The sequence below is a fragment of the Heliangelus exortis genome, chromosome 28 (genome assembly GCF_036169615.1).
Source record: "Heliangelus exortis chromosome 28, bHelExo1.hap1, whole genome shotgun sequence".
Lineage (NCBI taxonomy): Eukaryota > Metazoa > Chordata > Aves > Apodiformes > Trochilidae > Heliangelus > Heliangelus exortis.
The window spans coordinates 315,007-340,283 of NC_092449.1; the positions used below are offsets into that span (position 1 = coordinate 315,007).

Consider the following 25,277-nt stretch of genomic DNA (forward strand, 5'->3'; position numbering starts at 1 on the left):
CCCCGGGGGGAGCACAGCGAGGCTGCCGGCGCCGTCTCTCCCCGCTGCTGGCCGGGCCGGACAGGACCGGGCCGTGCGGGCTCGGTCACGGCCGCCGGCCCGGGGACGATACGGAACGGACCCGGTGCCGCTTCCGGGCGGTGCCACCGCCCATGCGCGGTCCGATCCCTTCCCGGCTCGCAGGGGGCTCAGCATGGCCGCTCGGGTGTTTCTGCGGGCGCTGGGAGCGGCCATGCCCGTCCCGACCCGCGGCTACGCCAAGAAGCCGGGTGAGCCTCGGCCCCGACCCCCGTCGGTGCCCCGAGGCCGGTCCCTCGGCTCTCACCCGCGCCCTCGTCCCTGTGTCCCTGTCCCACTGTCTCCGGCCTTGTCCCCGTGCTCTCCTTGGTGACAGCTTTGTCCCTTTCTCCTGGGACCTCGCCCCCTAGGCTACCCTCTGTCCCTCGTCCTCTTCCCCATCCCCAGGGCTGCCGCACTGCGCCGTGCCCGCGTTCCCGTCCCCTGTCTGGACTGAACCCCTGTCCTGACCCCTGCCTGCCACTGTCTCCCCCTGTCACATCCCCCGATTTTACCTTACGCTGTTTCCTCAGCCATGAAGTCCAAGGGCAAGGGCGTGTCGAAGGAGGAGCTGAAGGGGCCAGAGGTGTGCACAGACCCTGTCATGCTTGCCACCCATGCCATGGGGGTCAACTACTTCAAGGATGGCCCAGAGGTGGTCTTAAAGGAGGACTCAGAGTACCCGGACTGGTAGGTGGTGCCCAGCTCTCCTTGCTATGGACAAAAGGTGGGGTGCCCATCCCTACACAGGTACTGTTCTGGAGAACAGACTGCTGTAGGAGAGAAAGGGAATTGTTCTGGGAGGAGTAAAAGTGCCACTCTGCAGCCCAGAGACCTTCCCTGAGGGCCAGGGGAGGAGGGCAGGCTGCACCGTGGATGTGGCAGTTGAGGGATCTGCACATCTTGGTCACACAATTCCATTTCTCTGCCCTGTGTTTGTCCCTTTGTTCTCCCTGCTGCAGTCTCACATCCTTTGCCTTTGTCTCCAGGCTCTTTAACATCCACCTTGGGCCCCCTAAGAAGCTGGAGGAACTGGACCCTGACTCCATTGAGTACTGGAGACGCCTGCGGAAGTACAACACCTGGCACCGCAACAGGCTGAAGAAGGGCAGGAAGCTGTAGGTGCTGCAGAACTTGGGGTGTTGGGGCCACCCTGAGTGCCAGTGCGGGTGACACTGGGACAAGCTCTGGGCTTCCAGTCTCTTCTTCTATAAGTATATAAAGCTATAAACAAGTAATAAATCTCTGGTGAGGCTGATAGCTGTTATGGCTCTGGCAAGTCCAGGTTCTTGGCAGGCTTGGTGGGGGTCTCCCCTCCTGTTGGGGGCTGGTGAGACACTGGGGCAGCACAGGCCACAAATTCTTGATGTATATGGTAAAAGAGAAGCTCAGATTTTTCCTAGTGGAGGGAGCCTGCACCACAAATGGTTTCTGTTCCCTGGTCTACACTGCAGTGGCTGAGGCTTGAGGACCCACAGGGGAGTGTGGTGGGTTTGGAGTGGGGGATGACTCCACTGTGTTCCATGGGGGTCTGTGGGGAACCAAGCAGCCTGAGCCTGGGGGTGGGAGGATGGGGCCAGGCTCTGGTGGTGCCATCGGGGCAGTGGGTGAGGTGAGGGGGTGCATGTGGCCCCTTGCAGTACCACCCCTATGCTTTTAGTTCCTCCTCCAGTAGCAGGGGAATGGCAGCTGCTGGGATGCCAGGATCCCAGCTTTCCTGGGCTGCATGGTGAATTATAGAATTGGTTGGAAAAGACTTTTCAGACACTGAGTCCAACTGTTAATCCAGTACTGCCAAGGGCACTACCAAGTCATGTCCCCTAACACCACATTTTTCATGGCTTTGAAATCCCTCCAGGGATGGGAACTCCACCACTGCCATGGGCAACCTGGGCCAGGGCCTGACAACCCGTTGTACATGGAGAAATTGTTCCCAAACTCCAATCTAAACCTGCACACACCCAGGAGCTGATGGGGCTCAGGCTGGGCTGTACCCACCGTGCCTGTCCTGCAGCTTGCCACCCCCTAATGAGTCCACACCCCCCCCCCCCCAAACCAGCCGCAAGTGAGCAGAGGGTCACCCAAGTCCCTGCCCTCCATCTTGGAGCCTCCCTGATCTGGTGAGTATTGCACCCGGGGGTGTCAGTGGAGTGGGACCCAGGGGGAGGAGGAGAGAACCCATCCCTGGGTGCAGCCCCTGCCCAGAGTGATTCCTGCCATGCTTCTCTCACTGACAAAGCCTTTCCTGGGGACAAGGGGAGCTGAGGCAGGTCCCAGCCCCAAGACACCCCCCTTTCTACTCCCCTAAAACCTGCAGGTCTCCTGATGGTGGCCTGGCAAGGTTCATCCTGGCTCCAGAGCCACTGCCCGGGGTGATGTTGAGGGAGCTGCTGCCTGTTCCCTGGGGTCTCTGCCAGGAGAGGCATCCCTGTGCTCAGCCATCTGAGATGGGCCCTGTTCTTCGTGTCCCCTAAAGGGACAGGGAAGGTGACAGGGGATATCCCCTATTTCCAATGTCCCACCCACATCCCTGTCCTGGGGCCAGACTAACATGGCCACGGCTCCTCATCCAAGGTGATCAGGGGGTCAGTGGGTCCTCCTGTGCCACTGTCACATTCTTGTCCTCCAGGCGTGGAGGGGGAATGTGTCATTCCTGGCCAGATCCCAGCAGGAACCTCCTCAGAGAGGAGGGATGGTACCAGTGCCACATGCCAGGACACTGTCAGGATGCCCTGTGTCCCTGGGCACTGCCAGCCCCACATCCCAGCTGAGTGCCAGCCACGCATGCCAGGACAGCCCTGGACCCCACAGCTCAGGTGGCACAAGGTGTTGCAGTGGGGCAGGGTTGGGCTTCTTCAGGCCGAGGAGAAACAGAGAGAAATAAGCAGATTAGGGGGCAAATCCCACGGGAGAGGATTAGAAGGGGTGGGCGGGGGGAGAGCCTGAGGGCTTCTGCTCTGCCGTGAGGGGCTGGGAGAAACACCTTGTTCCCTAAGCACGTCCCAGTAGCATCCAGTCCTCCCAGTACAACCCCAGATATGGGGCTGTGCTGGCCCCATTTGGGCAGCAAATGATTAGAATTGTGATTTAGCGGGGAAAAAATGCCTTTTTCCTTGGGTTTCTCACAAGCATGTCCCCATTTGCAGATTCTTGCAAATGAGGCAGGGCATGGTCCACTGGGTCCCAACCAGGACCAGGGCAGAAAAGACCCACTAAAGAAGGACAAGACACGTGGCTCTGCAGTCCTGTGTTTAAATTGCTTTTTTGGGGGGCCAGAAATGTTGCCTGTTTCTGCGTGAAGTGCCGTGAGGCACTGTGGCACCCAGGGCTTGGAAGGGCTAACAGACCCCTGCCGTGAGGGAACCCCAACATCCTCGGCCACCACTCTGGTGCCCATGCAAATTAGCTCATTTAAATAACTCATATAACCTCCCCAAACCCAGGCAGCAGGGGAGATCCTCCTCCTACAGCCTCTCCGTGCCCTTGCTTTCAGGCGGCAGTTGCAAGATCAGAGGGGAGGGAGGGAGCATCCTCGTCCCAATTAGGCTCCGACCAAAGGGACCGGGGGGTGCTGAGCCCCCCGCTCTCCACGCCAGTCGGCCTTTGTTGGTGCTCGGGAGGCCGAGGGGTGCCCCGGGCTGGCGCCAGCCTTGGCCATTATGTCATGTGAAAAGCACAGCCCCCATTGAGCGTGTCCCGTCCGCTGGATCAAACCCCATTACTTCCGCAGCCTTTGCTTCATTATTTCCCCGCCCGAGAAGGCCTCAGCCGGGGCCGCCTCACCTCAGCCCCGGCCCATTAGCCAGGCTGGGGAGCCGGGGGAGCATCGATTATGGGTTTAATGGGTTGTTAAAGGTTTAATTGTCACTAACGAAGCAGACGAGCAGCAGCAGCAGCCGGGGGACGAGGGACAAGGAGAAGGGTCTTGCTGGGGTCAGTGCCTGGTGGCAGCCTGGCCAGTCCTGCCTCACCCCAGGGCTGGGAGGACATCAGTGTCCAGCCCTGGAGCTGCTGGATTGGGGTGAGACCCCCCCCAAGTGGGGGCAACATCTGGATGTGCCGGTGCTGAGTGGGGTCTGGCCCCTGCAGGCACATGGTGGGCAGAGCCCCAGTTTGTGACTATTGTTGGGTCCAAAGGGGGAAAACTTTCTGGGGAAACATCTCCTTTTGGTGGGGGGAGAGTCAGTGCTCTCCTCACTTCCTCAATGACACAGGGCAACCCAGGGGCTGGGTCACCCCAGGGACCCAGAGCACTCCAGGACACTCCAGGGTACCTGCTGACCCAGGGATGAACCCTCTCCCCATCTTGGCTGTGCTTCAGCACCTCAAAGCTACCACAGGCTCCACCACCTCAGCTGGGGCTGTGCTGACTCTCTCTGCCACCATCAAGGTGCTGCTGGCTGCACCCTGAGTCTTGGTAGGCGGGAAGGATGGAGTCCCCTGGGGCTGCAGGGCCATGCTGGGGAACCCAGGGCCGTGACCTTTTGTGACCTTTGTGCTCCCACCTGGCAGGACCTGGCAGCAATGGCTGCAGTGGCCTTGGCATCCCCCCTCTGCTCCTGGGCTCCCCGCCAGCCCCCTCCTCTGCTCAATCCCACCTGGGGGCCACGGGGGTCCCACTGCCGCCCACCCTCCCACTGGCAGCTTTGTGCTGACAACATGTGGCCAGGCGAGCACTGCTGGGGAGCAATTAGGGCAGGGGGGGGTGTCAGGCACAGCCCCTGAGGAGTGGCTGAGCAGATGCCCCTCGCTGAGCCACCCAGGCCAAGGACAAGGTGTGGCACAAAGCCATTCCCAGCCTGCATCCGGGGACACACGGGTCACCCCTGCCTGGATCCAGCGCCGCCCGCACGCAACAGCCCCAGGGAGCCGGGCAAGAGGACAACGCTCCTGCACTGCCCCAGAAAAATCCTTCCCAGGAGAGGCTCTGTGGCCCCAGCATGCAACCAAGCTGCTCCACTGAGCAGCAGCATAGCGGGCAGGGCCCGATTCCAGCAGGCAGCAGCCATTCAGCTCATCTCTTTACTCACAGTACAGGTGGCTTCTCCGCACTGACACATCTGCCGGCACAACCGGCGACGCGCCCCGATGCAGCTCAAAATCCCCCAGAGCGCTCCCTACAAAACTAGAGCTTTCCTGTTTAGTTTTGTGTAAATCTGCAACATTAAAAAAAAAAAAAACAAAACCCAACAAAAATCCATAGGAAGGGGTATGGGGAAAGGAGATGTCTGGCCAGGGGTGGTGGGTGGCCCCATGGCACAGACAGATGCCTGAGCCTTGGATGATGCCTCAGTAGGGCAGAGGGGCTGTGGGTGGCTGCCAGGGTGCCCCCCGGCAATGGGGTCCCACCAGCACCCTGGCTCACTCCCCTGCGGCCTGACAGGGGGAAGATGCATCCCGGCATCCCTGACCCACGCTGGCTTTGGTCCTACTGAGCATCCCACCATCACCCCCTCACCTGCCCCGGGGCCAATGCTGGGGCAAGAGTCAGGGGCCGGCAGGGCCAGAGGGGGATGTTCATCAAATGGGCTGCCAGGTCTTGTCAATGGTCTGAATGTGCTCCTTGGCCTTCATGCGGAGGGAGGCGATGCTGGAGCTCCTCTGGTCCACCTCCTCCAGTGGGTACTTGTCCACAAAGGTGGTGCCACACTGGTAGGGTGCAGGGGCCATGGGCTGCATGCCCTGCCCCATCGGTGGAGGGGTGTTGAGGAAGGAGTGCCCACCATAGGGGGGCTGCAGGGCCTGGGGGGCTCCCATGAAGCCAGGGATGCTGTGGACCGTGGTGGCACCGGAGATGGGGGATGTCAGCCACGGGTCAAGTGGGAGGGAGTTGCTCATGGGGCCCACGTTGGGTGTCATGGGGGGCCGGTTGAAGGAGAGCACGGGGGTGTCGTGGAGTTTCATGGAGCTGGCTTCCATCTTCTCCTGCCGCCTCCACTTGGCTCGTCGGTTCTGGAACCAGACCTGTGAGGGGAGAGCCAGGGTGAGCCCCACTGTGCCCAGCCTGTCCCCCTCAGCATGGCCCACATGCTGTGCCCTATGCAGGGTCCCCATTGTGCTGTGCCCTGCACAGGATGCCCCATCACAACACAGGGTGCTTCAGGGGGAATATGCCAGAGTGTCCCATCCTGTGTGGGATGCCCTGTGTCTCATGTCCCATGAGGGGTGCCTTTCAGGGCTCCAACAGCCCCTGACACATTGTACACCTTTGTCAAATCTCTCCTGCAAACCTCAGACCTTGAGGGCATCTCTGAGGGCATGGAAAGTGTCATTACCCAGCCTCAGTGCACTTGCATACACCTGATACTTGATGATGAGACACACCCTGGCCCTGCCAGCACCCATACAGCTCTCAGTATTATGTTATCTGGTCTTCAAAAGCCCCTGGACAAAGCCTTTAAAAGCCAAATTGCTGTGGTTGCACCAAAAGCCAGCAGAAGCAAGAGGGACTTGCAGTCCAAGGCCAGTGGTGACATCTCATTGGTCCCTGTGTCCCCAAAGCCCCCAGCAGCAGGGGATGCAAAGGAGGAGTAAAGATGAACTGCTGGGCTGAGAAGAGGATGTCCTCCTTTAGGATGGTCACAGTCACTGGTGGACACTCAGCTATACTGGTGCAACTGAGAAGGGCAACTGAGCTGGGGAAGGGTCTGGAGCAGAAGTCTGCCCAGGAGCAGCTGAGGGCCCTGGGGGTGTTGATCCTGGAGCAGAGGAGGCTGAGGGGAGACCTTCTGGCTCTCTGCAACCCCCTGAGAGGAGGTTGGAGCCAGGGGGGTTCGGGCTCTGCTCCCAAGAAACACAGGAAGGGACGAGAGGAAATGGCACCAGGGGAGGTTTAGGTTGGAGCTGGGGAAAAATTTCTCCCTGGAAAGGGTTGTCAGGGCCTGGCCCAGACTGCACAGGGCAGGGGTGGAGTCCCCATCCCTGGAGGGGTATCAAAGCCACTGAGGGTCATGGGTTAGTGATGGCCTTGGCAGTGCTGGGGTAATGGTTGAACTTGACTTGGTCTTCTCCAACCAAAACCATTCTATGATTCTATGAAAATGTAACGGTCAGCATCAGTACATGAAGATTCCATTGAGATTAACCCTTCCAGCCCTGCCACGTCCCTGGAACTGCCCTGCTCTAGCACGCATAAAACCCCCAAATCCATGAGGATCTTGTGCTTTCCTGGCCCTGAAGCATTGGAAGTGATCACGAGTGGCTGAAGTTTGGCTGCTTTCCCATGGGATCAGCTGAAGGGATGGGAACAGCAATCAGCAGCAGGGAAAAAGAAGTATCTCTAAAAAACATCTCCCTGCCCGAACAGAGCATGTGGACTGGAACCTCAGGGGGAGCAAGGCTCAGCCATTAAATCCCCTCCCTGTTTTTCACAGGAGCAGCTGCTTCAGCGGAGATGCTGTTCTGGCCTTGGGCTGTGTGGAAACCGAGGCACAGTGCAAGGCGGTGGCAGTGGAGCTGGGAGCAGATGAAAAGCTCTCCAATATTTGCTCTCCGGCCCCAGGGTGTTCCCTCTGCCACCACCTAGGGGAAAAGTCCAGGGTGCTGGTGCCACTGGGCATACTCCCTACCTGCACGCGGACCTCTGGCAGGTTGACCTTCATGGCCAGCTCCTCACGGCTGTAGACATCAGGGTAGTGGGACTTCTCGAAGGCTCGCTCCAGCTCGTGCAGCTGGTAGGTGGTGAAGGTGGTGCGGTTCCTCCGGTGCTTCTTCTTGGGCTGCTCCTCCTCGGGGGTGGCCGCCGGGGTGTCCTCGCTGTCCCCCGGCTTCCGCAGGTCCCCCAGGTCCCCCTCGCACTTATTCAGGAACATGTTGGCACCTGCGTGGCGACCATGGGGATCAGCTGTGGGGGAGAACACCAGATCCCCCTGTGACCCCCGGCCAGGGATGGATGGACAATGGATGGGAGGACAGGGTGGCCCCAGAAACAGGTTATGCAAAGGTGTAATCCTCTCGCCTGCATTATCCCAGGGCCGTGGCCGGGGGCTGACGGGGCTCGCACCAAGGGATCAGACCAGGAGAGCTCCCTCCATCCAGCTCACTTCCACCTCCAGCCCAGCTCCAGCTTCAGCGTCTCTTCCCCAGTGTCTACAAGTCCTGAGCTGCTGGAGGACCCAATGTTGGTCCCCAGGTGTGACCTGGTGCCACCCCCTGGGTAATAATCTTTTCTCTGCACACTCAGAGGTGCTTTCAACCCTTGCGACATTTCATCTTTAAGCTTTTTATCTGGCACCTGAAATCTTCCTGCATTGTTTGTTGGGGATTAAGGGCCCCTTTCTACAGCAAGGATGTGGGAAAACATGGAATGGGGGCAAAAAGCACAATCCTGGGTCACTTCTGCAGCAGGAAAGGTGCCACCTGGTGCCACCAGCAAAAATCCAGCCAATGCAGGCTGGGATTGGATGCAGGGTGGGAAAAGGATTATTGGTTACCTTTGGGAGGGAATAACCAGGGGTTCCAAGGGGGCAGGAGGTAGGTCATGCACAGGTTCTGTATAGAGGGGGCTGCACACAGTGGGGCAGCACTGATGTGTGCAGCATGTGTCTGTGTGGGCACAAGGATGTGCATGGCAGGGCCGTGGTGTGGCACGGGGGGACATGGCAGAGCAGGCACACACTGGGCTGGGGACAGGGACATGAAGTGTGTACAGAGGAGGTGGGAGGGTGTTCATGGGGCAGTTTGTGCTGTGTCCCACGTGTGCAGTGTGTGCAGTGCTATATTTGCAGCGTGCAGTGTGTGTGCAACATGCACAGCTCACAGGAGGTCTGCAAGGAGTGCAGGGTGTGTGGGCACAGCACGAGCCTGTGCACAGCAGCTGGGGGGATGCAGTGCCAGCACTGTGTGTGCAGTGTCTGCACAGTGCATGCAGTACCCTCCCGTGGAGTGCTCCCAGTGTGTGCAGTAAACAGGCCTTGCAGTGCAGTGCAGGTGTGCAATATGTGCAGTGTCTTCATGTACAGCGTGTGCAGTGCAGGCTGTTTGCAGGGTGTGATGCACATGCAGTATGTGCAGTGCATGCACAGGTCTGTGTGCAGTGTGTGCTGTGCCTGTGCAGTGTGTGTGGTGCTGGGTGCTGCTGGTCTCCCTGGGTGCCTGTGCCCTGTCCTGGCGTGCTCTGTCCCCCTGGGGGCTTGGGCTCTGCTGCCAGGGATGGGGTTGCAGCCTTAGGATGTGTGGGGAGGGGGTTATAGGGAGGAGGGGCTGGGTACTGCCCCAAGGGTGGGGGGTGCTGGGAGGAGCAGGGGCCCCGTTGTCACTGTGTGAGTTTCGTGGCACCTCCTGGAGTTATGGGGAGGGGATGGGGTCCCCCCTGTCCTCCCACTCTCACTCACCCGCTTCTCATTTGCGCAGTTCCGCACCTACAAGAAGAAGGGAGAGGGAGGTGAACACCTGGAGCACACAGAGCCCCCACCTGGGGCACAGACCCCTGGGGGACCCAGCACCCCAACAGAGCCCCTTTGCTGCCCTGCCTTGGCCAGGCCCTGTGGAGCAATGGGGGACCTGGGGAGGGTGGGGTGCTGGGGGGATGGAAGTGGGTGCGGTGGGCACTGGGGCGGCTGGGGATGAGATGAGGCAAACAGGAGGAGAGAGAAGGTGGGGCAGGGAGGGGAACAGGGATAAGGTGCAGTGATGGAGGTCAGGGCCAGGGCTGGGGCAGCCCCAGTCGCCCACTACCCCTCCTGTGATCCCATCAGGCAGCAAAGGAGGGTAAAACCCCCTGGGGAGGAAACCAGAGTGTGGGGCAGGAACAGCAAAATAACCAGGAACCACCCAGCAGCAGGAGGGTGTGTGAGGAACAGGCCCCCACCCTGCTCCACCTTGGCCTGGCCAGGGTCATGACTGTCCCAGGGGGAACATGTATGGGGGGGACCCCAGCGGGGTTGGGCTGGGGACATCAGCACCAGCCACCCGGTAGTCCCTCCAGGTAGTACCCGGTAGTCCTCCAGGGAGGACCCTGGGGAGCCCTAAGCCTGTGCTTCTGCATTTTGGGAATCCTGCCCAGGCCCAAACAGCACTGAGGGGGCAGGGGGGCACCCCTTGCCCTAAAACTGGGCAGCACTAAGGGGGTGCAGGGGGGGACCCACTTCCCTGCTCCTCTCCGGCATCCTCCGGTGGCCGCTGTCATCCCAGCAGCAATTTTTGGGTTTAAGCCCTTAAGCTTTAAAACTGTGCTGGACGGAAGCCTCAGGAGGGTTCCCCCAATCCTGACACACAGTTCCCCAGCCCGTGGATTGCCCGTGGGGGATGCCAGCCCCTCCCTGGGGTGGGGGGGGTGCATGTTATTGAAGACACCCAAAAAGGCAACAAAATCCATGTCCAGCTCTGTGCCGGGGGGGGGGGGGGGGGGAAGGGGGGGGTGTGGGGCTGGGAAATCACATCTCTGGTGCCAGAAAGCAACAGAGCAGGAGTGAGGACGCAGGGGGACAGCCCAGGGACAGCCCTGGCTTTTGCTGGGTCCCATTTTTTTGCCTTCCAGAGCCCACCTGGGTGCCAGGATGTGGCTCCTGGGCTGGGGCAGCCTGGGGTGGGCTGCTTGAGGTGGGCGGTGGGAGCATGGGTGACTCCAACCCTTCAGCCCCACTGTAAATGGGTGCCAGTGATCCTGACAGGCACCCAGTCCTCCAGCCCCAAGGAAGGGTGCAAGCCCCAGGTGCACCCCAGGGACACCCCTTCCCTTTTTCAGCATCTTCCCCCCAGCTCTTCCTCCCGAATCAGAATAAAACATTGTTACCTGCTGGGCCCAACTCAGCTTTTCCAGGAGTATTTAACTTTGCCAGTCCCTCCTGGGAACCAAACAAGCGGCTCAACCTCACCAATCTCGCAGCTTTGGCAGCCAAAGTTGCCTCTAGTCTTCTTATTTGTCACAGAACCGCCGTGCTAAGGCTCGGGAGAATCTTTATTTAGTGTTGCAGATGTCACCAAGGCCCCGCAGATTGGAAATGAGTCCAAAGGATTAAGACGAGGTTATTAATTGGAGGCCTTCCCCTTTAAGAATGATTGACAGTTACTTTCTGGACAAGTAATTGCTCTAAATGTCCCCCCAGCACGGGTCCGGGGGGGCGGCGGCGGACAAAGCCCCGAACTGCCTTCCCCACTCAGATTGTCTCCCCACAAAGGCGTCCTGCTGGAGTTTGCCTTGTAATCCCCTCATTACGGGTGAGGAAAAAGAATTAGAAACAGGGGGAGTGGAGAAGAAAGGCTGGGGAGATGCAGGGGGAGGGGGGAGGATTTCCTTAGGCTGCAGAGTCTCTGCCCCGGGGATGGGGTCCTGGGGTGGGCACCCCAAGCCTGGGCAGGATGGAGATGCTGCAGGAGTGGATGTCATCCCCCAGATGGGGATGGGAAGCCTGGGGGTGGCCCCAGGGATGGTGTGTGTGGCTCCACAGGCTCCCGGTGATGCTGCCTGCAGAGTCCAGGGATAGGGACAGGGTGTGGGGACAGGTGTGGCAGCCAGTGGTGGGCACGGGGAGTGGGGACAAGGGTAGGGACCAACCATTGGGTCCATCTGTGAAGAACAAGCATGGGGACTGGGCAGGGGGTCTGGTGGCCTGCTGTGAGGTCTGGGTATGGGGACCAGGTGTGAGGACTGGATGGAGGGATCATCCATGAGGATCAGGCACTCTAAACAGCCCTGGGGACCTGGTATGGATACCTTGCATGGGGAACACCCGTGGGGATCAGGGGTAGGGACCAGGCAGGGGGACACAGTGTGGGGAACAGAAGTGTGGAGCAGCCATTGGGAAGGGATTGGGTACCCCCCATCGGACCAGATGTGGGGAGAATTCCTGGACATGGGTATGGGCACAAGGACCAGGCATGGGTCCTCCTCCCTGTGGACACCAGCTGTGGGGTCCAGCCATGGAGACCATCAGGTCCATCCCTGGGGGCTGCCCGTGGGTCCTGGCTGTGGGGCTGTGGGGCAGCAGACCTGGGGGGCAGGATTGCCATCCCTCTCCTTCCCCCTTCCACTTCTGGCCTGAGAGCTCTGGCCCAGGGAACCACAGGAACATCTGGATCTGGATGCTCTGGGTGCCCAGATTCCCCCCAGTCCCACTATGGGGGGGTTGCCCTTTTCTTTCCTTGCTCACTTTTACTTTCACCCAAAAGCCACTTCCTGCAACCTGCGAGTGCTGGAGCCCCTGTCACCACCTTGGCTTCCTCCCACTCCCTTCCTTTCCTCATCACAGTTCCCCTTTTGGATGGCAAATGTCACTGTGGGGTTTTGGGACCATCTCAATTGTGCCGTGTGGCTGCTGGTCCCATGTGGGTCTGTGCCCTCCCCCCAGAGCTGCTGCTGTAGGACCCCCAAGCCAACTCTGCAGCCTGGTTTGGGTCCCTCCCTGCTGATGCTGCTCTGGGGACAGTGTGACACTCTCTCCAGGATGGAATGCCACCCCCCGGGGGACAGCATGCCATCACCCCAGGGACAGGCTGTGCTCACACCAGGGATGATGTGACACGCCCCTGGGGGCCATGCAGCTTCTGGGGAGGGGGTGACACCCCGAGGGTCATACAGCACTGCCAGCACCCCACAGCAGGGGTGTGCCAAGTCCCTTCAGGGGGGGTTCAGGGACATCCCTGGGTGCAGAGACAACATGTGGGGCTGGGGATGCAAATAGGCACCTGGACCTGTCCCTTCCACTCCTGCCCATGCTGATCGCTGCAGTGGGCACAGGAGTTGGGTGGCCTCACTGCTTGGGTGGCCCTCGGCAGCATCTCCCGGGGCTCCTCATCCCTGGGGAACACAGGGGGTGCTGGGGGAATGGAACCCCTGGTGCCGAGGTGCCAGGGCTCTGGTTAGGAGTGAGGGCTGCCTGGCTCTGGCATTGCCGGTGGTGTGCCCGTAGCCTGCTGACTGCCTTAAGGTGTTGGCTCGCCTGGGAGGGGCGGGGGGGTCAGCAGGCTTATTTGCCAAATAATTATAATTGCCTTTTAGGAGCAGATAGCAAATTGATTTGCTTCCTCGTCCAAGGCCCGTAATCGCTTCATCACTTTAAAATATTAATGCTATACTTCTTTGCTAGTTTCCCAATTACCCTAATTGAAGGCAAATTGGTTAAGAAGGTGCAATGCAGAGTATCAAGGGGTTTAGTTCACTCAAATGACAGTTTTAAACCTCCCTAATCCTATTAGTGGGCAAAGCTGCTAACGCTTAGAGACGCTGCGTCAGCTTACCGGGGCGGTGGGGCCGGAGGCGGGGGTCGGGGCGGGGGGCGGCCGGGGGCCACCAGCATCACGTGACCAGCTCGGCTGGGGATTTATCACTTTTTTAGTTCATTAAGAGGCCTTGGGCAGGCGGGGAGGCAGCAGGGGTGACCCAAAAGGGTGCTGAGAGGGAGGCAGGTGGCAGCATGGGGAGGGCAGGGGGGGGCAGGATGATTAACCAAGGAGACCTGGCAGAGGGTCCTGACCCGAATCCCAGTTGGCTCTGGGAGCCCCCATGCAGCCCCACTGGGAGCACTGGGAGCCAGGTTGCCTGTCAGGGTGGGTGGGACTGTGGTGCAGAGAGGAGATGGAAGAGCCCGCTGTGACAAGGCTCCTTGGGGACCTGGGTGCCACTGTCCCAGTGCTGGCACTTGGTGTCACACCTCAGCTCTGGGAAAGGTGAGGACGTGGGGTAGGAATGGGGCTGCACTGGGTGCCATGGCTGCTGCCACTCCATCAGGAACCTGGCTGTGGGACCAGTGGGGACACAGACAGCCCCATCCCATTCAACAGGGGTGGATTGTTGTACTCAGACAGGAGGTTTTGTGAGTTCTGAAGAAAGGTTGGATGGCAGGGATGGTGGGGATGGCAGAGATAGGAAGAACAGTGGGGATGGAATACATGGTGGGGGATGGCTGGGAAGGTGGGGATGACAGGGATGGTGGAGATGACAGGAATGGCAGGGATGGAGGGAATGGCAGTTTCAATGAGGCCGCCAAACTTGACAAGGCTCCCAAATGCCAAGCCCCTGTGCTTGGCACATGCTCCATGGGATGCTCCAGCAGTCACCTTGCCTGGTACCTGGACGATCACGTCCCTGGAGCGGGCACCCAGCACCTTGTACAGACAGAGATCTCCTTGCTGGACCTCCTGCAGCTCTGGGTACTCCAGCCAGGGGTTGCTGAGACCTGTGGCGCTTGTCACAGCAACGAGCTTGGTGGCACAGCTCCCAGCCCACCTGCGCTGGATCTGGCCACCCCCTCCCAGCCCTGCAGGCCTGGGCGTGGGCAGGCCAGGGCAGGACCATCCCTCAGTCCTTTCCGGAGCAGATGGCCCCAGCGTGGGGAGGACAGAGGCGGCTCAGCGCGTCCTTTCTTTCATGCAAACACAGCGGGACACTCCGGGCGCTCCTTCTCCAGCAGGGAGGTGCCGCTGGGGCCGGCGCTGGCAGTCCATTTTACAAGGGTTCAGCTAGCTTAGTCCTCGGGGACAGGCGACTCAGGCAGATTAGACCTCACTAAAATAGGCAGGTATTAGTGATCTCAGCAGCCCCCAGCCTTCCGGCACAACGGCGTTTAAGCCAGTGCTGCTGCTGACCGCCTAGGAGCAGGGAGCAAGTCCCTGGAGGGGCAAGAGGCAGCGGGGCATCCCCTCGGCTGCCTGTGCTGCTGGGGAAATGTGTGAAATGCTGCCACACCTCCCATCGGTGTTGCCTCCAAGGGATGCCCCAGGAGGGGACAAAGGGTCCTACTGGGCCCTGCGTGCCCCTGCAGTGCAGCGGTGCTTGGGGGCTGCTGCAGCTGGGGAGAACAGACCCGGTGGCCAAGTGTAAGGGTCCGGATGCTGGCTCGGGTGCAGGTGGGGCAGCCCTGTTGAGAGGTCATCGGATCCTCCCCCTCCTCCCAGGACAGGGCTGGTGCAGGTAAGGGGTACAGCAGGAAGACCAGACTGGTGTTGGCCAGTGTCATGTTTATTGAGCCAAACAGTGCACGAGGCCCTGGGGGTGGTTCCTGGAGGGGATGAAGCATCAGAGACCACCACCTGCCCTGTCTGGGGGCTCACACCAGGGCCACTACGAGCAGGGGCTTGGCCAACACAGTTGGAGGAGACCCAGGTGTCCTGCATCCCACCACCCACCCAGCATGCCCCAGAAAAGCAACGGGGAATGGTTTGGAGGGAGACCCCGGTAACGGCACCCACAACAACCACATCCCTCCAGCGGGGTGGGCAGTGATGCTACATCAGAGCACACTTCTCCTTCACCTCATCTACAGTGCCCAGTGCGTGGTCCCGCAGCGCTGGGAGGTCCAGCTCCAGCTTCGGCAGGAAGCCAAAGGCTCCGGCGTCACCATCCTCCTCCTCCTCGCTGTGCACCATGGCCGCCAGCTCCTGCGGCAGCTCCACAGCCCCGCCGGCCACGTGCAGCTGAGCCCCATCCTGCTCGTCCTGCGTGGAGTGGGAGATGGATCTGGGGGTATGGGCAGAGCTGGGGGGATGGGGAAGAAGCAGGAGCCTGGGGGCAGCCGGGCACTGCGGGAACACTGCAGATGCCGGGGGTGCTGTCACTGTCCCGTCCGGATTCGGACAACTGGACGGACACTCGGGCAGGCGGATTATGCAGATGGAGACAGCAGCCGTTTGCTGCCCTCTTCAGGAATTATTTCCAGTCCCAGGGGAAGCTGGGCAGTCGCCAAGTCTGGGACTGTCCTGGAGGATGGAGGGCTGGGGGAAGATCCCTGAGGTTCCACCACAAGTGGGCCAGTCCTTACCTGGGGCAGGTGGTACTTGTCTCGCAGGTGCATCCGCACCGTAGCCCGTTCTGCCTTCTTCTGAGTAAAGTTCTTGTCCCGCTCGATCCTGCAGCAGTGGGTGCTGCACTGTCAACCCCCACCTCACCAAGTTCCCCCCTACAGCCTCCCCCCTAACATCACCCTGTCCTCCTGCTGCAGTGTGGCCATGTCAGCTTTGGTCTGGAGTTGGAGAAGGAGATGCAAAGGGCCACACACAGCAGGGTTTCTATGGGGACCTGGAGGCAGGGGCCACATCCTGCCCCAGCACTCAACAGAAGTGCTCAGTGAAGGTTCTTGTTGGAGGGAGGAACTTGCTCCTCCAGCTCACCTCAGCTCCCAGAAGCTGGGCTGCCAGGTCCCCACAGCACCCAGATCCAGGGAAGTGGGACCCTAATGCAAACCCACGCCGAGTCCTGCTGCCCCTCGGCTCCCTGGGTGCTGGTCTGGCACCAGGTGCCCCCTGCTCCCAGGCACTGAAACCCAGGGGTGCCCCTTGTCACCTATGATGCACCCAGCTGCTGTCCTAGCCCTGTGCCAGCACCCACCTCTTGTGCTGTGGGGAGAGGTGCCCAAGAGCACCCACCCTGCCCCGTCCCTTCCCCAGCTGCCTCCCTGTCCCTGTCCCACCTTGGGGACAAGCCCATGGTAGGGGGGAAGCTGGTCCTAGTCCATGGGCGACCCCAGTGAGACCCCAGCTCAGGCAAAGCCTTACTTTTCCTCCAGCAGCTGCCTCTGGTACTCCTCAAACTCCTCACGGGCCATGGCATCGGGCAGCGCGGCCTCCTTGCCACCCTTGGGGGGCTCCTTGGGCGACTCCTCCGCACCCCTCCGGAAGCTCTTCAGGGCAGTTGTGAAGAAGGAAGCCATGGGTGGGCAACTGGGGCAGCCCCTGAGTGCCCGTTACCACTGGGTCCTTGCCTGGTGGCAGCACCTGCAAAGTCAGCAGGAGCGGTGGCCCAGGGGCAGTGCGGATCAGGGCCGGATTACGGCATTAGGAGGGGAGGCCACAGCCACAGGGGTGGCAGGACCTTCCCACACCACTCACTGCACCCAAGGGTGCTTGGGGGGGAACGACAGTGCAAGGGGAGAGCAGGATGCTGTCCCAGAAGGGCGAAAGGGAGGTGGAAGGAGCCACTGAGCCCCAGCACACCCCAGATCAGGCCGAAAGATCCCCTGATTGCACAGACCCTGAGGAAGGGTCAGGTCCTGCTGGGGGGACCCCTGCCCTGTGGGCACCCGGAGCCACCCGCTTCAACACAGCTGGGTTGGAGGTGCAAGAAGCTGCTGCAGAGGAGACCCAAGAAAATTAGCCAAAAAAACCCAGTCAAGGGTCAAAGGACTGGAAGGAAGAGGAGGTGGCGGGTGGGTGCACAGGCACAAACACGAATGCATGTGGCCCCGTGCCCCTTTTAATCCCAGCTCCTCTGAGACATGGAGATTGCTTGGGAGCTGGCAGAGCCAGGGGCTTCCTGCTGCTGGAGGACATGCCCCATGCCTGTAATCTATATGCAAGCAATTCCCATACAGACTGATTAAAAGAATAATCCCAGGCTGCACAGAGCCCGGAGGGAAGAGGGGCCAGGCTGCATGCTGGGGGCTCCCAGGGTGGGAGCATCCTCCTCCCTTCCCCCAAGGCCTTTCCCTGTGCTTTGCCAGCCCCCAAGTGAGGGATAGGCCTAATTTGAGACCAGAGGCTTAAAGATGCTGCTGAACTAATTTCTTTGGTTTAATCAAAAAGCCCAAATCCGTGTGGTTTAGCTGGCTGTGCCTAGCGTTCCAACACAGGGCTGGGTGGCTGGAGCAGGGCTGTGTCAGGGTTTCATCCTCTAGTGAGTGGAGATGTCCCATCCTGTCCCCTGTCACCAGGAGTGGCAGCTCAAAGGGATGGGGCTGAGTGTGGGGTGTGTGGGGCTGCTCCACCCACCCCATGGAAACCTTGTCTGGGCTCCGTGGTGGTAAGAAGGACCTGTGCCAGGATGGAGGGAGGCTACAGAATGAAGGGGGCCTTTGCCTCCTCTCTGGGTGCCCTGGGGGAGGACAGATGCCCCCCAGATGTTGCCCCATCTCCACTGAGAGAGTGGTGCCATGGACCACCTGCTGCCCAGCCAACCCTTATCCCACCCCTCCCAGCCCCTGGGAGTCCAGGGGTCTTCTGGCCATGGGTCCTAGGAGCAAGACAGGGGTTAAACATCCCTCAGGTGCTTTAGCTCCTTCTGCAGCTTCTCAGTGAGTTTCTTGAAGGAAGGCCTCTTGCCTGGCTCCAGCTCCCAGCAGCTCTTCATCAGGGCATAGACAGTGGGTGGGCAGCCCTCGGGCGGCTCCATGCGGTACCCCTGCTCCAGCAGTTCTGTCACCTCCTTCAGGCTCTGGAAGGATGGAGAAGCCAGCTGGGACCCTCCTTCTCTGCCCTGGGCCAGGAGACAGTGGGACATCCCCATCCCACTGATGCCAGCAGGCACAGTGACCCACAGTGTCCCCGAGCACAGAGCTCACCAGCCTGGGGTAGGGTGCTCGGCCAAAGGAGAAGGTTTCCCACAGGAGGATCCCATAGCTCCACACGTCAGACTTGGAGGAGAATTTCTGTGGTGGACAGAGGAGGGGAGGCTGAAGCTGGCCAGGGGCCACACTGGGCCCCCATCCCTCCTTGAGGACAAGACAGGTGACACACAAGCCCCCTGCCACCTCCATCACCCACGCAACTCTGCATGCATCCTGCCTGAGCTGCCCCAGTTCCTGCTGTGCACCAGACACTGGTCAGGACAGGGCCCAGGATTTAGAGCTGAATATGCCAGAAGCCACCATGGGGCAGGGATGGGTTGGCAGGATGAGCAGGAGGAACCCAGGGGCTTCAGGAGGAACCCCCCTGCTTCCCATCAGCACTCACATTGTGTTTCAGTGCCTCCGGGGCCGTCCACTTCACAGGCAGCAAAGTGGCATCAGAACCCTTGGGATTGACCCGGGCCAAGCCAAAATCACTCACTTTGGCCACATTCTCCTCAGAGATGAGGATGTTGCGGGCAGCCAGGTCCCTGTGCACCAGCTTCTTGGACTCCAGGTAGTCCATGCCCTGGGCCACATCCCTGCCACAGCCAAGCGAGGCAGAGCACAGGGTCACCATGTGTCCCCCAGGGCTGCCACGTGGGACACAGGGCACTGGTCCTCAGCTGGAGGGAGAGAGGGAGGGAGATGGATTTACAGTGTGAACTGGAGAAGCTGCTGGGTTGAGACGAGTGCCCGGCCCCGCGTGCGCAGGAAGTTCACCAAGTTGCCCTGATGGAGGAGGAGAAACATGTAAGGACCAAGGGGACAAGGCTGCCCAGAGACTTTGCCTCCTGCAGGGGCTGCAGCACCCTCATCCCTCCAACTCAGCCCCCCAGTGGGGATTTTGTCTGCCAGTCTGAGCAGTGATGGGTCCTGCTGGCTGACAACCAGCTGGATGCTCTCACCTTGCTCATGAACTCCATGACTATGTAGAGGCCGTTGTGCAGGATCACACCAAGTAAACACACCAGGTTTTTGTGCTGGACCTTCCTGAAATGGGAAGGGTTGGGGTGAAGGGGGGTGCTTGCTTGTCCCGGGGTTATGGGGCAGGGCTGGGCCATATCCCCCCACAGGGCACTCACGTCATGGCAGCCGTTTCACTGAGGAAGGCCTGGGCAGTCACATCACACTTGATGTTCTTCACAGCCACCTTCTGCCCCATATACTCACCCTGTAAGACATCTGGGAGTGGATGCATGGTGTCAGGATCAGCTTTGCAGCTGACCCCCTATGTCCCAGGCTGAGCCCCCCATCCCACAGGGTAGGGAGGGGACATCAGGGGGTGCCATTTGGGGAAGCCCCCAGCCAGTTACCCTCCAAACCCATCTTCTCACCTACCTCCAAACTCTCCTTGCCCAATGCGATCTCCCAGTGTGAGATTCTGCAGGTTCAGCAACCAGCCAGCTGGGTACCAGCACAAGGACAGGTTAGAAGGGGCCATCAGCTGGGCCATGATGCCTTGTCCCCAGAACCTGGACCATGACCCTCTCCCACCATCCCCTACCTCTGGCCAACTCCTTCTCAGCTGACTTCATCCCGGTTTTTGGTTTGGGCTTCACCAGCTTGGTGCAGATGGCTCCCTGCTCCTTCATGTAGTGCTGTCGAGGGATGGACAGATGTGCAATGTGGTGATGCCACCTCTTATCCAAAAGCTCAGGGGAAGGAGCTGGGAAATGGCCACAGAACACTACACAGGAATGCTCCCCAGGAACCCACCACCACCTTCCAGGGCCCCAGAGCCTCTCAGCAGCTTGGGCAGCACAAGCTTCCATGTTTTCCACAGCACTGTGATTCCCAGCCCAGATCTCAGCCCTGCTGCCCCCTGGGCACAGTCGGGGGAAGGCCATGATGGATCAAGGTGACAAGGGACACATGGGACACTGCTGGTCAGGCAGACAGCAGCAAACAGGGGTAAAAGCCCCAGAGGGGAACTGCAGCAGTCAAGGGTGGTTTTGGAGGAAGCAGAGATGGCATCAGAGTTACAGAGTGGGGCTGGGACAGCTGAGAGGGCAACAGAGCTACTTGAAAGCAGAAGTTGTGTCTCAATGAGGAAAACATATGAGAGTGCAGCTGCTCAGAGAGGAGACAGGAGCAGCTGCAAGACAGAGAAAAGATGGACCCTGAGGAGGAGTTCATGGGAGGGGAAGAGCTCACTGCTCAGGAGTCCTGCAGGGTCAGCAGGCACAGGGACTCTCAGAGGGAAAGAAATGTGGCAGAATGCCTCAAAGCTTTGGTGGAGCTCAGACCTCATCCAGGAGTGACAGAAGGTGCTAGGATCTTCATTTTCCAAACTGCCTGAAACCTTGCTGTTGCATGAAACACTAAATGAGCAGGGGCAGAGAGAAACCTAGTTCTAGGCAAGGTTCTGGGGTTGCTGCTGGCATGGCTGATTCATGGTAGAGGATGACCCAAGGGCACCCCAGATCTGGCACAGGGTGCACAGACAGATTGTGGCTGCCCCCTCTCTGGAAGCGTACAAGGCCAGGCTGGATGGGGCTTTGAGCAACCTGATCAAGTGGGAGGTGGGTTGGAAGTAGATTATGTTGCAGGTCCTTTCCAACCTAAACTATCCTATGATCTGTTCTTTGTACCCTAAAATGAGTAGGAACGAGTCTTTGGCAGAGATGGAGAATTACACCAGGTAAAGAAACACAATAAAAACCAGAGGACAAAGGGACAGAGACCTGCCACGCTCTGTATGACCACTGCCCTCGGTCCAGCACTGTTCCAGACTCACTGCCTAGGGGGGTGGTTCTCACCTCGATCATGTCAATGAGGTTGGAGAAGTACTGCTGGCTGTCGATGCTGATTGTGTTCCCCTGGTGCAGCACACGATAGTGCATCACCTCCCTGCTGAAGCTCACACACAACACGTAGTCACCAGGGTGCCGGACAGACTCTCGCACCAGGAACAGCCCATCCTCGGGGGGCTGCAGCTCTTGCACTGCCTCCACCCCTGAGATCTTCCCATGGAACCAGCTAAGGAGAGGTACATTGGGGAGAGAGGTGTGGGGGCATTGCAGAGAAGGGCTGTGCCCACGGATTTCTCCAAGCTCCAGCAGAAAGATGGGGAGAGCAGAGGCCCCACCAGAGCTATGTGGACTCCATTGCACAAAATCCCTCCTGTGAGGGCCACCCAAGACGGGTGGGAGCCTTTAAAGCCAGGCCCTGGCCTCAGCAAATGCCTCCATCACCAAGGCACATGGGGTGGCGGTGGCCTTGGCAGTGCTGGGGGAACAGTTGGACTTGATTTTAAAGGTCTTGTCCCATAAAAACAATCCTATGATCCAACCCCCCAGGTCCCCTCTCTGTACTCACGGCATGAGGCTCAGCTTGGGGTCAATGTGGATGGCTCCACGCTCCCGCACTGCGCTGCCCCCCAGCAGCCCCTCCTGCCCCGTCTCGTTGTGCCTGGCACGGTACCAACCCTTGCCCTGGGGATGAGAGAGTTCTCAGAGCAAGGGGAGGAAGGCAGAACCCCACTGGGAAGCGGGGGTACCTGCCTCCTGCAGCTCAGCTGATGGCATTAGGGTCCCCTCCTCTCTGTGCCCTCCTGGGGCATCACGTCCCCCGAGCACCCGTGGACTCACCTCCACTGCCTCAATGATGGTGACCACGTCACCCTTGTGGAAAGCCAACTCTTGGGCCTTGGGCTTGGTGTGGTCATGTTTGGTGACACACTGAGTCCCTGGGGGCCAGTGTTTCTGCAAGGGAGGCAGTGACAGGGATGGTGAGAGGTGGCTCCCCTCCACCTCCCCCAGCCCTCAGGGACATCCCCCAGCCCCAGCTGAAGCCCTGGCTAGTGACAAGGGGCACTGGACACCACCCCCCCACACGCCACAGTGCTCCTGGGGGGATACGTCACCCTGATGTCAGCACCCCTGTGGCAGCCCTGCTCACCCTGGACATGGTTGGCTGTCAAAACATCAAGGACACTTCCTGTCCCCTACTGCTGCCACCTGCAGAAGAAGAAATCAAGAGTTGTGCAGGGATGGGGCTGAGCTGGCTCCTCCCAGGTCACCACTGGATTTCAGCCCCTTTCCTCCCCCTCCATTTTGCTGCTGAAATTTCTCCCTCTCCCTTCACAAGCAGACACTTTCTTTCCTTTTCTACAGAAAGGTGGAATTTCTCAGTGCTCACAACTACCACTTTTCAGCCTTGCCAGTGATGCCAGCCCATGACACCCACATTCCACAAAGGTAAAGCTGCTTTGTGCCCACCTTGCTCGTACCAGAGACCTAGAAACTGGGAAGCTACTCCAGCAGCTTGGTGCTCCTCTCTGGTTCCAAGACCTCAGAACATCCAGGGGAGCCCCAGCTCCTAGAGAAGAGACACATCTGAGGAGGGGGAGAGGTGATTTCATTCCTGCACTGGTTTTTTTGGTGCTCAGTGAACACAAGATCCTGGGCAGGGCAATGCAGAGCTGGGACCCAACTGGAAACTCTACTGCTGGCTTTTGGAAACTTCTAGTCAGAGCAGGATGATGTCTCCCTGGCTCTGCTGGGAGAGGTGTGAGGGCTCACTCAGCTCCTTGGAGCAGAGATTACAGTCTGTGCTCTATTCCTCTTTTGGAGGTGAGTCATGGTCACTCCTCTGCATCACCAGTGGTAAATCCCACTCTGTCTCCATGATGCTGAGGATCTGAGGACTGACTGTGCCAGTCCCTAACCAGACCAACAGTAAAAAAAAGGAAAACTGTAGCTGTTGCACATTTATTAGCAGGGACCAGTTTTAACTGTTCCAGAAGTCATCATTAGCTAGCAGAGACAACCACTCACCCACCTGTGCCACACACATTATCTTGGTGGCCTTAAAGATGCAGAGGCAGCCACTCCGGGCCCATTCCCCAGCTCTGGTGTGACTGGATGCAGCTCACCCCACTTCCAGGATGGGTGAGGACCTCATGGACACAGAACTTAAGGAGCAGGTCTGTTCCTGCTGCAAGGAAGGATGGCTGTTTGAGCCACGAAGGATTAACAGTGGCTCTGACAGTTGGTGCTTCATGTTCTGCTGCTCCAGGACAATAATTTCTGTTGGAAAGCAGCAACTGCTTGCTGAGACTTTCTCCTGGGTGCAGACAGCTGGTGGTGTTTGGAAGAGACAGATCCACCCTGAGCACCCAAGGGCCCAGTTTCTCTTCTATCCAGCTGGCACTTGGAGTGCAGCACACGCATCCCCACATGGATACCTCTGCTGGCAGAGCCTGGTGACCAGGCAGTGCCACCACCCAGCCACCAATGGGCAATCATGGTGAATCACCTTCCTCCCACTGCCACTGACATACCTTTTCCTAAAGCAACTGTTTGTTCTTGGAGATGTTTGTTCCATACAATTCCCATCCCTGGAATGAACGCTCCCACAGGCAGGATGTGTGGGCAGAAAGCCTGGGAGGAGATATTTGCCCTCCTCTTTGTTTTGGAACTCTTCTACACTTTCGAAAAATTTGGTTAACCTGAATATTTGCAATGAGGATGAGAAATACAGAAGCATGGGAGGGTTCGGTGGAGGCATGCCAAACCTGAGAGTTCAGGCTTGTTTTCAGGGCACAATTTCCCCAACTGAGGAGCTGCCAGGACACAACAGCACAGTGGGGACACACTGCACCTCCCCAGTGACACGGGAGCTCTGCACACACCTTTCAGTAACGAGCTGGAGAACGTTTTATACAAACATCTGGTGGCACCAAGGGGCACTTGGACAAACGGCAAACACTTCTGCTGGAATATCTGCCTATTTTCCCCGCTGACCACATAGTTCTTAATACTGCAGCACCGGGTGCAGCTGCCCTCTCCACCAAGAGAGCAGAGGTGACAACATGTCACCCGCCCTCAGTGCCTCTGACAGACCCTTGCACTCACCTCCCAGCACTGTCCCTTCAGGGCCTTGGGGGCAACGATGTCCTCAGGCAGCTCACAGCCAAGCCTGGCCTCAGATTCCCGAATTCCTGGAGAGTAAATTCTCTTCAATATGGAGCAGCAAAGTTTTCTTTTGAAGGGCACGCTCCCAGCAAGAGCTACTGTGTTATTTCCTGATTTCTCTTGTGGCAAGGGCTGCAGCTGCAGCACCCCTGAGGTCCTAGTGCCTGCTGCCTGCACTGTCAAACATTAATCAGAGGTGACTCACTATTTGACAGCACTTAGAACCACTTTTACCCTTGGAGGGCACAAACACACACACTTGCTAGAAATGAACTGGAGATAATCGGATGCTACATCTGCAGCACCGACAGGAAACAAAGGATCCACTGGAAACAGAGATGCCACCTCAAGTGCCATCATCAGGGCAGCTACCTGAGGAGTGGGTGTCCATGGTGGCAGCAGCTCTTTGGGGAGACAAAGACTCCAGAGGGTTTGTCCCTGAAGTTTATCCAGTCTCAGCACTGACTTCCATGAGACCCAGAGGAAATGGATCCAAGGGCACGACTGCACCTTCCTGCTCTCCAGGTGATGAAAACAGAGCCATATTCCAGGCTGGAACAGACAGTTGTGAAGAGACCTTTAAATGAGCACCACTGGCAAAAGGCAGTGGCTTATCTGTATCCTCCAGCACCCACAGCTAGTGGGGAGGGAATGATCGGCTCCTCATCCCAGCCAGACAACCAGAGCCCGATTTGGCACTAATGTTCAGTGTTTCCAATATGCTGAGAAAAACTGTGAAAAAGAAGAGAATGAAGTTTCAGGCAAGCACCACATTTTATTCCGGGGCCTCGGGGTTTTTCTATGCGTACATTAAGTCAAAACTAAAGACAAAGGCAGAATAGAAGAAAACTCTTCTAAACCAGCCAGCAGTTTCAGCTCCTGGTTGTTTTTCCTTAACAAACAACTTCCCCAAGCCATGTGAGCTGGTCTGTTCACAGGATGGGTTTCCCCAGGAGCACTCCTTGCATTATCCTCTGGATTTGTAAGGACAGATCCTTAGATACCAGGTCTGCTCAAATTTCAGAATAAACACAAGCGCATCCCT

General features: G+C 58.8%; 4 protein-coding genes and 1 long non-coding RNA gene across 13 annotated transcripts; 2 read left to right on the plus strand and 3 right to left on the minus strand.

The window, feature by feature from the left end:
- The first annotated feature begins 109 nt into the window (after nt 1–109).
- MRPL54 (mitochondrial ribosomal protein L54) lies at nt 110–1,315 on the plus strand. Its single transcript, XM_071728159.1, has 3 exons — nt 110–269; nt 591–747; nt 1,047–1,315. Exons 1-3 carry the CDS (start codon nt 194–196, stop codon nt 1,177–1,179), a joined length of 366 nt encoding a protein of 121 aa, XP_071584260.1. The 5' UTR covers nt 110–193; the 3' UTR covers nt 1,180–1,315.
- A 2,579-nt stretch (nt 1,316–3,894) lies between these two features.
- On the minus strand, nt 3,895–11,012 carry RAX2 (retina and anterior neural fold homeobox 2). 2 transcript variants are annotated; one of them, XM_071728158.1, is made up of 4 exons: nt 10,790–11,012; nt 9,390–9,416; nt 7,626–7,900; nt 3,895–6,021 (listed from the first exon to the last, which is right to left on the minus strand). In XM_071728158.1, exons 3-4 carry the CDS (start codon nt 7,866–7,868, stop codon nt 5,578–5,580), a joined length of 687 nt encoding a protein of 228 aa, XP_071584259.1. In that variant the 5' UTR covers nt 7,869–7,900; nt 9,390–9,416; nt 10,790–11,012; the 3' UTR covers nt 3,895–5,577. The 2 variants fall into 2 exon arrangements, with proteins under 2 accessions (XP_071584259.1, XP_071584258.1); XM_071728157.1 differs by having other exon boundaries at nt 7,626–7,876; nt 10,790–11,011.
- On the plus strand, nt 7,434–8,289 carry LOC139788302 (uncharacterized). Its single transcript, XR_011722835.1, has 2 exons — nt 7,434–7,730; nt 8,029–8,289. It is a non-coding gene; the product is annotated as an uncharacterized lncRNA (long non-coding RNA).
- Nucleotides 11,013–14,935: 3,923 nt separating the features above from the next.
- On the minus strand, nt 14,936–16,974 carry LOC139788100 (complexin-3-like). Its single transcript, XM_071727678.1, has 3 exons — nt 16,486–16,974; nt 15,753–15,840; nt 14,936–15,429 (listed from the first exon to the last, which is right to left on the minus strand). Exons 1-3 carry the CDS (start codon nt 16,638–16,640, stop codon nt 15,220–15,222), a joined length of 453 nt encoding a protein of 150 aa, XP_071583779.1. The 5' UTR covers nt 16,641–16,974; the 3' UTR covers nt 14,936–15,219.
- Nucleotides 16,975–17,475: 501 nt separating this feature from the next.
- MATK (megakaryocyte-associated tyrosine kinase) lies at nt 17,476–24,410 on the minus strand. Of its 8 annotated transcripts, none has more exons than XM_071727677.1 (14): nt 24,173–24,410; nt 22,535–22,631; nt 22,215–22,273; nt 21,905–22,018; nt 21,633–21,748; nt 21,074–21,293; nt 19,819–19,912; nt 19,653–19,718; nt 19,397–19,496; nt 19,220–19,304; nt 18,970–19,043; nt 18,658–18,853; nt 18,267–18,353; nt 17,476–18,139 (listed from the first exon to the last, which is right to left on the minus strand). In XM_071727677.1, exons 3-14 carry the CDS (start codon nt 22,221–22,223, stop codon nt 17,957–17,959), a joined length of 1,344 nt encoding a protein of 447 aa, XP_071583778.1. In that variant the 5' UTR covers nt 22,224–22,273; nt 22,535–22,631; nt 24,173–24,410; the 3' UTR covers nt 17,476–17,956. The 8 variants fall into 8 exon arrangements, with proteins under 8 accessions (XP_071583778.1, XP_071583776.1, XP_071583775.1 ...); XM_071727675.1 differs by having other exon boundaries at nt 22,535–22,634; XM_071727674.1 differs by having other exon boundaries at nt 22,535–23,698.
- Nucleotides 24,411–25,277: the final 867 nt, after the last annotated feature.